The sequence below is a fragment of the Microtus ochrogaster genome, chromosome 19, assembly GCF_000317375.1.
Source record: "Microtus ochrogaster isolate Prairie Vole_2 chromosome 19, MicOch1.0, whole genome shotgun sequence".
NCBI lineage: Eukaryota > Metazoa > Chordata > Mammalia > Rodentia > Cricetidae > Microtus > Microtus ochrogaster.
Window position 1 is genome coordinate 8,519,949 of NC_022021.1, and position 12,469 is coordinate 8,532,417.

Here is a 12,469-nt window from a genome sequence, read left to right on the forward strand (position 1 = left end):
CTCTCTCCCAAGCCTATGTACATTTTTAAAAAACACACTGTGTCTCATTTAGAGGTCTTTTATTTCTGAATCTGTCCTTTGTGTATCTGTAATCCTTTTCTTCCCAGGAGTGCTTCTTAAAATGCTAAGTGGCATGGCTAGGACTAAGGCTGTTTTTCCTTTCGTCTCTGCCCAGTCCAACATGGGAGAGGTCTGTTTAGTGCCAGCTCTGTGAGCCATGCTCACAGCCCCATTTCCAGGCATACAGCAGGTCTGTGATGCCATTAAGCAAGTTGTAGCACTCTGTTCACAAACCCCATTCAAGTGCTAAGTCTCCTGAAAGAGCCAGAGCTGTTCATGCAACTACTACAGAACCAGGAGGCCATCATTTCTTAAAGAATCCATGTGGCTTTGTTTTTTGCTGCTAAAGCTGAATCAGGAAGAGCTCTCTCAAGGGAGCCAGCAAAGAGCCCATCTGGGAAAAAAATGTGGCTACCAAGAAGCAGCACTAAACCCTGTTTTTTCTGTGTCTAGAATTTCTTCCCAAACTCTCAGTTTTTATGTGGATGTAGTTGCCCATGTTGGTGCCAATTTGTAGTTGGAGGCTGCTTGTTCGTTCCTGGTCTCTCAGACCTGAAACAATCACATAGAAATTATATTAAATGCAATACTGTTTGACCAATAGCTTAAGTGTGTTTCTAGCTAGCTCTTACATCTTAAATTGACCCATTTCTATTATTTTATATTTTACCACGATGCTCGTGGTTTACTGATACCAGCACATGGCTACATGGCATCTCCCTGACTCCACCTACTCTCTCTACATATCAGATTTCCTACATGGCTATATTATGCTCTGCTATAGGCCCAAAGCAGCTTCTTATTAACCAATGGTAATAAAGCATATTCACAGCATACGTCACCTCTCACATCATCTCTCTCTCTCTCTCTCTCTCTCTCTCTCTCTGTGCGTGTGTTTATATGTTTTATATGTGTGTGTGTGTGTGTGTGTGTGTGTGAGAGAGAGAGAGAGAGAGAGAGAGAGAGAGAGAGAGAGAGAGGGAGAAGCATAAACAGATGGGTAATTATCTATGACCTGCTTGAGTTTCCATGTGGGATTTAATTGCCTTTTTCTTTTCACAGTGTGTGGACAACATACGATGTAATGGTTTAATGACTATAGTCTTCGAAGAGAATTCCAAAGTCACTGTGCCGCATATGATTAAGTAAGTGCAACAGCCCTCTTCCTTCTGTCTGAATCAGGATCAGATGGGTAGAGAAGGAGAAACCATTAATAGAGTATCATCAGTAGGATTCTGCCTCTTCCAGAGAGGGTCCACCTTGTCAGTCATGGAATAATTCCTGTTAATTCATAACTAACAATAACTGATATGAAAATGCCTTTTCCGATTCACAGCCTACTGGCAGATAGCATTGAGATTTGTTTTCATACAATTAATATATACCCTTACCCAGGACAAAAATTCTGTCAAGATGCTCGAGTTCAATATTAAAAACTGCTCAAGGTCAGGGGGTGGATGAAGGTGTGGCTGGCTAATTTGGCATCATACCAGTGAGTATGAATCCTCTCCCTTAGATCTGGCTATAGAGCCAGGGTTAGGCATTGAACACACCCAATGGGCATCAGCTGGCATGAATGTGGCACTATCTGCTCACTGCATGTGCCTGGCTTTGCTCAGTGGTCATTGGCTTGGGCTGCTATCTTGTCTATATTTCAAGAAAGCAACTGTAGATTAAGTGGACCACTAGGAGGCCATAGTTTAGAATGGGGAGCTCTATCAATGGCTCCCAGCTATGCATGCTAGAACTTTCTATATCAATGGTCTGTGTACTATGACATTTTGAAATTCAGAAATTAGGGAAGAAACTGCTTTTGTTCTCATTTTATTTTTGGTTATTTGTGTTCCATATTGTTTTTGTGTTTTAACTGTATGTGAATGGGTGTTTCTCTGCATGTATGTCTGTGCACCATGTGCATGTAGTACGCTTGGAGGCCAGAAGAGGGGGTCAGCTCCCCTGGGACTGGAGTTACAGATGCTTGTGAGGCACTATGTGGATGTTGGAAATTGAGCCCAGGTCAGTGCTCTTAACCACTGAACCATCTCTCCAGTCCCTTGTAGTCCACATTTTAAGAGTAGAATATTTTCTTTAAAAACAACTTGATTATGTATTTTTAAGTTATTGGAAATAAGAACATTGTTTATTATTCTTTCTTGCTTTCCTATATGGATATTTTCAGGTCCGAGCTGTCATGCTCAGACAAATGACAGTGTTCCTATAGAAGGATGATCTTGCACTGCAGAGAAGTGATAGCATGGCCCCAGTGTGTAAGGACAGTTATAGAACTTATTATTACATCACATGAAGGCAGAGAATGCAACACTATAAAAAACATTAAATAAAATAAAATTTGCAAGTATTATCATGAATTTTAGTCAATTTTAAAATGTTTTGGGGAGGGCTGTGTTTAAATGCTATGGCATAGATTCTGTCTGCATTGAATTTCTTAGGTCTTTGACTTAGAAATTTCTTTTTGAATTAATTAAAATATCTGAATATTCAGAACAAGTATAGACTAAGCCAAGTTTAAACTATGTTTTATTTTTTTGAATAGAATTTCTTATTAATTTTTATATTAGGACTCTGATTTCACAAATAATATATATTTGAAAGTTCATGGTGCTTTAGAGTCATAATGGTAAGTCAGACACTGTAGGTAAGTTCAAAGCCCATGGAACCCAAGGCAACTGCATATCTATGCTGCACACATCGTGTTGACTTCCAAAGTTAATGGAAACCTCAGTTGTGTGTCTGACCCTCATGGCTGATGATGCATGCATTTACTGTCCCCTACCATGACAGTGGCCCCGTCCATTCTCATTAGCATAACCGCTTTCATACAGACCAAACTTTCTGACTTTGACTTCACAGAAGTGAAGGAGAAGGGAGAAGGACTTGACCTGCCAGGGCTTCCGCACCACACTGGCTATATTCCTAAGGCAAAGAGAAGGGGCACACCTTTATTTATTCCTTCTCTTATTGCCCAGTCTCACTGGCTCTCTTAAACCAGAAGAAAACATACCCTCAGGCTGTATTCTGCTTCCCTGTGCATCTGTCTCCATGGCTACATGCCACTGGAGAGGCAGGGGGAAATCAGCATTTTTCAGAGTTAAAAGGGAAAACATCCTAACATAGCCACATCTTGTTACTGGCATGACGTCATTTCATAAGCACTCACTTCCTTTTAAAACTCATCAATTATAATGGGCGATTTGGCTTTGATCTCTCAAGATTGCTTTCCATGTGTTTACCAAAAAGGAACTGCTCTTGCCATTGGAGGCTTAAGTAACACACTGTGGCTTTCTTGAGAGACCCTCGGGAAATCATGGAAGAGCCTAGTCAGTGTAATGAAATAAAATTAAGTAATTTCATAATATTTAATTTCTTTTCTTAAAATGAAAATATAATCACAAATTTGAAGGACAGTGGTGTAATTAGTTTAACTTAATCTCATGCTGGCTGCAACACACTTTCCCCTCCTAGTGTTCTGAACAAACTAATTATAGTGAAGAAGATGCAAAGCTCAAAACTAGTTAGAATGCAAAACACGGACAGCCAGTACATGGAATTGTCCTCAAATGGTGCAGAGACTTAGTTTTTTTTTTTTTTTTTAATTATTTGACTTTGACTTTCTTTGAAGATGGAGATTTTGATGGGAAAAAATGAGAGAAAAAATGGACCTTCTGCCTCAGCCACTGAGTTAATTCATAAAAGTCACCCAGGTCTTTTGACAAATGAGAACTCAAGAGCCAGAAAACTCTGCCTGAGAATCATGCAGTAAATGAGTGAAAGAGCAGGGCTGGTTCTTAAAAGTAAACCTTCAAAGACCCACTAGGATATTTCCAACAGGCTACCGCTGGCCAGGTCCTCTGCAGAGGCAGGGTAGCCATTTAAAACGCTGCAGACAGAGGACTTTCACCTGCTCTGCAGACTGTGTGCTAGAGCGAGCTATAAGACAGCTATTGCTTCTTGTTTATACCAAAGAAAATAAATAGATAATTTAAAATCCTTCAAAGCTTTAAAAGGCCTAAGTAGGAACTCTCCTAACAAAGCCAGCAGGTTCTTAGCAAAAAGTTGGCTCTCAAAGACCCACTGGCCCCGCACATGACCTTTATCAGAACAGTGAAAGCCAGGACTCAGTTGTCCATTCTGATGCTGCCCTTAAGAGGAACAAGAGAGCTGGTAAGGAAGTGAAGAGAAAGAGGGTTCCAGTGGCCTCCTAGAGAGGCCTGTGAGTGTCTCCTGCTGAGTCAGGGCAGCAGATGGAAGGTTCTATAGAAAGGAAGTCGGTACTAGACACTATCCATTACTACTTTTTTTTGTTGTTGAGAAAAGGAAAAAAAAAACAAGTTTCCACCTCCTCCCAGCCTCCCATTTCCCTCCCCTTCCTCCCACCCTTCTCCCCCTCCCCCCACTCCTCTCCCCCTCCCTCTCCAGTCCAAAGAGCAGTCAGGGTTCCCTGTCCTGTGGAAAGTCCAAGGTCCTCCCCCCTCCGTCCATGTCTAGGAAGGTGAACATCCAAACTGGCTAGGCTCCCACAAAGCCAGCACATTAAGTAGGATCAAAACCCCGTGCCATTGTCCTTGGCTTCTCATCAGTCCTCATTGTTCGCCATGTTCAGAGAGTCCGGTTTTATCCCATGCTTTTTCAGTCATAGTCCAGCTGGCCTTGGTGAGCTCCCAATAGATCAGCCCCACTGTCTCAGTGGGTGGGTGCACCCCTCGTGGTCCCGACTTCTACTTTTTTAAAAAAAATCCATTTCCTAGAGTGCAGAATATTGAAAACAGAATATAATTAAGCATGCCAATTTGTGAGTTAAATTGTGTTAAAAGTTTAAGCCTATGTATAAGTCAGAAAGAATAAAATAAATCTATTAGACTTTCAATTTGAGAAGTTAGGAAAAGGAAGAGGAGGCCCAAGCAAGATGGTAGAGCAGGTAAGGGCTTCTGCAGCCCGATGACCCAAGTTTGACCCCTGGGACCCACACGGTGGAAGGAGAAAACCCATTTCTACAGCAATCCTCTGACCTCCGCATGCATCTCCTCAGGTAAATTTAATAAATAAAAGGACAAACAAAAAGGAAGTAAAACAGAAGGAAAATGTTAAAGAAAAAGGATGAGAAACTAAATGTAGGAAAACATCGGAAGGGCGTAAGTGAATATGAAAGCAATATAACTGATTATTATAGCTCTTTAGCTGGTTCTAAAAGGTAAAATAGTAAATTAATCTTGTGTGCTGGTACTACATATTTATAATACAACGTTTCATGATATCTTACACAGCACAGGGCCGTGCACTGGGGCTTGTCACCACTCTGTCTTAAGCACACTTCTGACCTGCTTGAAGACATGAGAAATGTTTTCTACTAAAAGAGACTTAGCATCGTCTTTCTAATAAAGCATGTTGAATTAGAGCAAGAAGGATACCACACAGTCAGATCACATGTCATTGCAACCTTCATAATTCGTTCTCAAGTAGAATGTCATGGTAGCACATAATGTTCCCAGACACATCTGTGGCATGTCATATACCACCTGCACATTGCTCTGTTGTCCGTGGAAAACTCTGGAAGCCTCACACGAGTGTGCGTTTGCAGGCGCTGCAGCACTCAGTGGCTGAGGCAGAAGGTCCAGCAGCTTTGCTCACACGTTCCTGGTTTGCATGTAGGTCTGATGCCCGTCTTCATAAAGACGACACTGACATCTGTTTCAGTAAAACACTCAATTCCTGCAAAGTGCCGCAGATCCGCTACGCGAGCGTGGAGCGCCTCTTGGAGCGGTTGACGGACTTGCGGTTTCTGAGCATTGACTTCCTCAACACCTTTCTACACACCTACCGCATTTTCACCACGGCCGCTGTGGTGCTGGCGAAGCTCTCCGACATCTACAAGAGGCCTTTCACCTCCATCCCGGTCAGGTACTGCAGCATTGCTGATGCCCCTAAGCTGTTGGCTCACCTTTGACCTTATTGCGTCAGAGGAAGTTAAGTAAAAAGGTCTTAGAGTTCCCCCAGGGAAGATATGGAGAAGCCGGAAGTCTCCAAGTGACATTTGATTACTCTATGATGATTTGGAAGCTGACACATTTATTTTAACATCATCATTATTTATTATGATTGGTGTTACGTTCTTGTTGTTGGGTAGCTCCACCCAGCCCCACTCCTCCCATTCCGAGAAAGCCGGCCATAGGTTGCTCCTCCCCTGGAACTGCTCAAGATCTCCTACAGTTTTTAGACCATGCCCATAGATCTGCCAGGTACTCTCATGCTCGCTCTCCTGCCTTCCTGAGAGTCACCCAGGAGCTGCTTCGCTCTGCTCCTCTTATTAGATCTGGATTATTAATTTGATTTGATTTGGCTTGTTGCTTCAATGCAGGAACCCACTAACCGGGTCTCCAATACCTACCATTTGGTGCGGAAATGCTCTTAGGCATCAGTGCACCTCTGGGTTGTCTGAGAAAGGGATATTTCGTCGACCCAGTAACTGCGGAGCAGACCTCAGTTTGGCATGCTTAACAAGACTCCCAAAAATGGGAGTCTCTACTTTAAGGCTTTACTGCGCCTTAGTGGCAAGGCTTTGGAGAGCCTGGACAGTGTCTGTGTTCCCCTAGCAAGGGCAAGTGCACCTTTAGAATTTAGATTACGGAGAATCCAGTGGAAGTACAATGCTGTCAAGGTCTTCAAATGTAGATGAGCTGAGAGTATGTTCTTGTGTGATATCTGAGACAGGTCTTCCTTTGGCTACAATCCGTTAACAGCCTTCGTTCTTCATTTTAGATCATTAGAGTTATTTTTTGCCGCGAGCCCAAACAACAGAGGTGAACATATGGTAGACGGAAAATCCCCACGCCTGTGCCGCAAGTTCTCCTCCCCACCGCCCCTGGCCGTGTCTAGAACATCCTCACCAGTGAGGGCCAGAAAGCTATCCTTGACATCTTCCTTGAACTCAAGGATCGGAGCCTTGGACCTGACCACATCTTCATCTTCTAGCAGTCCTACCTCCCACAGTCCCACTGCATCCCCGCCACCTCACACGGGTAAGGACCACTGGATCTTAGCAGGGGCCATGGGAGGAAACACAGAGGGACACCTTGGGGATCTGTGCAGCAGGCCCGGATGAAGTCTGCAAAGTGTCTTCTCCAGCACATTGCTATGATCACACCCCACGCTTGCAGCTGACTGGTTTCCCGCCATTCCTTATGGAAGGCCTAGCTTATTTGTTTGTTTGTCTGGGGGCAGTTTTCTCATTTCTGCGTACAAAGAATGGCTGCAGTGCCAGTTGAATAAAAAGCATCCTTGCACATTCCTGCCCTGCAGTCACAGTGAGCTGCTTGTTGTCCCCATTCAAAGGCTAGTTGTGTCTAGCCATCAGCAGAGGACTGATACATTAAGATCATAATGTTCTTGGATGTTGGTAAAGCTGGATTAGCTAGAGTCTACTAGGATACTTTGTATAAAAGATAAGCCTTGGACACCCCTTATCTAATCGGTTGGGTTCCCAGTTTGCTCCTGCTTTGTTGTCTGCATGAAGGACCTGTCCCTCCTAACCTTTTGCTCATGAGAATAGCCTAACCTGGAAGTAGAGTGATAGCCTGGCCATGGGGCAGGGACCATTTCAGGTCACATTAAAGGTATAATGAGACAAATCAAAGCAGAAACAATATTAGTTTTCTATGATACAACCAAATTTTGTTCATTTTAAGATAGGGTTTTACTTTATAACCCAGGCTCTTCTTCTCAAATTCATAGAAATCCTGGGGCTGCCTTCAACTTTCTAAGAGCTGGGATTATGAATTTGAGCACACCATGTATAGCTACAAAATGATCTTTTTGAGTGTGAATTATATCATGTCTTCCATCTTGCCTTCTGTAGTAGCTTCCCACTGCATATAGAATAAAGTACATTTCTCCTTCCAAGGTCAGTAGATCCTACAGGATTTGTTGCTGATTTGTAGGTTTCACATCCCTCGTCTATGAGGCCCCAATGGCTCCCTCTTTGTGTCTTTAAGATTCCTCGGCTGTTCCTCTGAGAGGACCTTTGCAACATCTTTGACTGTGCAAAATCTAGGAGAGCAACAGCCTTGGCTAGCTTCTTTTCCTCAGTATCTCCATGCCTCGGCCAGGCAGTAGATGTTTATGAATTGAAGAAATAAAAAGAATCATTCAGGAAACTGTGTCCACCAGTATAACAGCTAATATTGACTATCAACTTGATGAAATCTAGAATGTTCTCTGGAGACACCCTTGAGCCGTTTATAGACTGGGTTAAAGGAACTGGGAATGCCACACTAACTGTGGGCAGCACCATCCCAGAGGCTGGGATCCCAGACTGAATGAAAAGGAGGAAGTGAGCTGAGTGCCAGCCCTCATCTCTCTGTTTCCTGACTGAGGACGCCAAGTGATGGCTACATCCCATTCCTACAGTCCCAACTTCCCTGCCATCACACAGCCAAGAACTGAGAGCCACAGCAAACTCTCCCTCCCTTGGGTCACTTTCATTAGGTATTTGGTCATAGCAATAGGAAGAGCAGCTAATCCAGCTGGTGCACTGCCTGGTCTTCCTAGGGCTGTGCCCTGTGGGTCTCCAAGTGTCCAGTGTTATCATAAGGAATATAAGCACATCTCAATATTATCAAGGACCCCCCCCCTGTATGTAACTGACTGACTTATTGATGATGACATAAAAATCAGGCACTAGATTAGACAGTTCCCAGATTTCAAGGGGAGTCACCCAGATGAAGGCCCAAACCCTTGCTTTACTGCTTGCTTGAAGTGTCTATGTGCTGACTCCCTCAGACAATTTAAATAAGCTTGCTGGGTGAAGTACTTAATGGAATTTTAACTGGAGTGCTTGTCAGCATCCAAAGTGGCGTCTTTAAAAAAAAATAGAAATTCTTTAAATTGACAAGTGAGCAATTAAGAAGGAAGATAATTAAAAAGTCATTAAAACAACAAGCTTGGCAAAATCATGACAAATTCTTGGAAATAATGAGGCAGGACTAGCTGGCAGATGTAACTGGGCTCTACCCAGCACCAGTGTCTGATCTCCTCCCTGGAGGGAGGGACTTGAACTTATTGCAACCCTCCCTGGGGGCCACAGTGGACTGGGCAGTCCAGGAGGACCCCAGGGTGTGGTGGGCTCTTTCCCCTCTGCTACTGGACTGCAGGGAAGAAAAGGAGAAATCTCTACTCTCATCTCTTTGGAATCAGGAGCAATTTAGGAGCAAGGATTTTGGCGTCAGCTCTTCATGGCTCCCAGGGCATCCTTTGGTTGATCTCAGGGTTGGCATGAGGTCTTCTGCCCTACGTGTGGTCAGGCTTAGTCTGGAGACTGAGAAGATGCTCTGTGTGTTCCCGTGGCTAAAACAGTTGCATGGGGAAAATAGGATGGTGCCCATTCTGATTATTTGGCGCAAGACCTGTGACTGTAAGGGCAGGTGGCATAAAGGTGGAGACAAGAAGCTGAAATGTAGGGGAGACTGTGCCTTGCTGAGTATAATCAGGGGTGTCTTTGATAGGAGTCAAGAGAGCCCCATGACTTGAGGGAGGAGGCAGGCCACATTCTGGGTAATGAGACAGTCTAGACAGGTGTGGGTGAGCACACCTTGGAATGATCGTCCTTCCTGGGGCACAGCCGCTCATGAGCAGCTTTCCCTGCCTAGACGCCATGGGTTCTGTAAGCAGAGCTTCCTGGTTTTCCTAGGACACCCAAACACTGTGGCAAATTAAAACAAAAGTCCTCCTAATGTTGTCTTCCTCCTTCTGTTCTTTTACTATCACAGTGATTTTTAAGTTAAGGAAAGTGAGCAACAGATCACTAGAACCTTTCCTCTTAGTCAGGAAATCCCAACTGTTGGACAATACCCAACAGATTCTGGCAAGCACTGCTCTGGGTTCTGTTTGTGAGTCTTTTGGAAGTGGAATTTCACTGCTTCTTTTTGTGACTGACTTACTTCATTTATCATAATAGCCTTGAGCTTCTACCCATGTTACCTGTCATAGGATTTCCTTAATTTTTCAGGAAAATAATATTCCACTGTATGGATATATCATTTTTTTTTTGCCATTTTCCCCTTAGTTGATGTCTGAGTTCTACATCTTCTACATCTTGGCTACTGTGAACAGTGCAATGAACAGGATTGCAGATATCTCTTTGAGATCCTAATCTCAGACCTGGAAAACACACACCCACGCACACACACACATGAACACACACACACGTAACACGAGTGGGCTTGTTGGGACACATGTTAATTCTATTATTAAAATTTGGAGAAATATGCGTGGTGAATTCAAATTCCCAGGAGTGCAAAAGAATTCCACCTTGCTAGCTTTTATTTTATTTTGAAATAGATATCATTCTAATGGCTATGATGTAAGAAACATTATTTTTTTAAAAAAAAATTCAAAAACATTTTAATGTCACTAATGCCTACCATTATGGATATGAATGTTCCTTTACTATCAGAAAAACAAGACCTCTTTTTTTTCTTCATAATAGTCTAAATGTATGCTTTCACCCCAGTGTCTCCCATCACACTGCACACCACCCCTGTGATTAGATGATCTATATATTACACTGCACACTACCCCTGTGATTGGATGATCTATATTACACTGCACACCACCCTCCTGTGTTTAGATAATCTGTATTACACTGCACACCACCCTCCTGTGTTTAGATGATCTGTATAGCTTGTTGTGCTGAGAACACAGCACTTTGGTTACTGCATTCATTAGTTATGATCTTTAAGCCCAAGCCCAGAGTGCATATCATTGGTCTAGGATGCTTGGGACACTATTTAGGATGGAGTAGAGATAAAAAGCTTTTTTTAATTGGAGCAGTAAGTTAGAAGACAGTTCATGTAGGGCCTAATCTGTTTGGGGCTGTTATAGCATCTGAAACTGTGTAATTCATAATCAACAGAAGTTTATTTTTCAGAGCTTCCGGAGGGTAAGAAGTCCAGGAGAAGGCAGTAGTGTGAGAGCAGCACTTTCTTGCTCTCTAGAGGGGTAGAAGACCTCACATGACAAGAGACCCGGTCAGAGGATGGAAGCTGAATTCATTCTTCTACAATGAACATCCTCTTTCCAAATAGCATAAAGTTTTTATGAGGGCAGAGCTTTTGTGACTTAATCATCCTTGGAGGTCCCATTTCTCAGCCCGATTGGGCCAAGGACTAATCTTCCAACATGGTCTGGAAGATTCAAATAGCGTGCAGAGATTCTGATAAGTGAGAAGCGTAGATCAAGCTCCCAGGAGATGCTTCAAAGCTTTCCCATGTGGCAACCTTGGCTGCTCACATCCTGAGGCTGGCAGGTGGAGAGGACAAAGGGGCTCATTCCCACAGTACAGAATTAGCAAAAGTGAAGGCAGAATGCCTCTTTCCTTCTGGGTTTGTCTCAAATGACTGCATCCTAAGAGCTGGTTTCTCTGGGTGGTAGGAGTCTAGAAGAACGTTTTGCTGTTTCAGCTTCTTGTGTGCTGTTCCTCTCCCATTCCGAGTGGTGCAGAAAGCCAAGATGTGTGGTTGATGAGCTTGTCAAGGCTCTACTCTAGAAATGCCAGTTCCTCTGCTCGGGCATTTCCCAGGCAGAGCGCCTGCTAACACAGCCCCTTTAGCTCTTAGCACCCTGAAACCTTCACCTTAACCCTTCCATTAAGCATTTCTTACGTTTCAACTTCCTTCCCCTCTCTATTGCTGCTTCTAATTCCTTTTCACACTTATATTTCTTACTTCATCCCTAAAAGTATTTAAGATAGTAGTCAAACAGACGCATGGCCAGGCACATCCAGATTAAAAATAAAATAGATAAAGATATCAGGTGATGGGGGAAGGGTGAAAAGTTACCTGAGGCTAAAGGTAATATGGTCTACAGTGTGGTCCTCTGAGCCCTGGAGTCCCCTGAATTTGCTTCAGAGTTTCTTGTTTGACAGAATGGAAGCAGACATGAAAGTAATTATGTGATTCCCGTTCAAAACTGAGAACAACTTATCTCTAAAAGTTCCTCTTTCCTGGTCACTGGGACTTGAAGAATGAACCCTCACAGTAAAAGGCTTAGAATTAAAACTGGTGTCATGGTGGTTCCGTGACATTTTCCTGAATAGATAAGACTAATCAATTATAGACTGTTTTTTAATTTTGCCTTAGTATATGGGCGACATTGGTCATGAGTTGCTTTATAGAAGATGTAACTGAACACCAAGGCATCAGCCTGGCAATCCAGAGTGTATAAGGAGATGCGTGCTTGTCCACGAGTGTGCATAGACTGTGTGTATATGGAGATGCATGCTTGTGCATGAGTGTGCATAGACTGTGTGTATATGGAGATGCGTGCTTGTGCATGAGTGTGCATAGACGCGTGTGTATATGGAGATGCGTGCTTGTGCATGAGTGTGCATAGACGCGTG

At 43.4% G+C, this 12,469-nt stretch overlaps 1 protein-coding gene across 4 annotated transcripts in view; it reads left to right on the forward strand.

Moving 5' to 3' along the window:
• The window catches only part of Rasgrf2 (Ras protein specific guanine nucleotide releasing factor 2), a 226,012-nt gene that overhangs the window by 120,308 nt on the left and 93,235 nt on the right, over positions 1 to 12,469 (forward strand). For 3 of the 4 annotated variants that reach the window (XM_013349696.2, XM_026783773.1, XM_026783775.1), the window contains exons 13-15: positions 1,123 to 1,205; positions 5,728 to 5,976; positions 6,835 to 7,094. In XM_013349696.2, coding sequence (XP_013205150.1) covers positions 1,123 to 1,205; positions 5,728 to 5,976; positions 6,835 to 7,094 — 592 coding nt within the window. The remainder of the gene's footprint in view (positions 1 to 1,122; positions 1,206 to 5,727; positions 5,977 to 6,834; positions 7,095 to 12,469) is intronic. The other variant, XM_026783774.1, reaches the window with a different exon arrangement.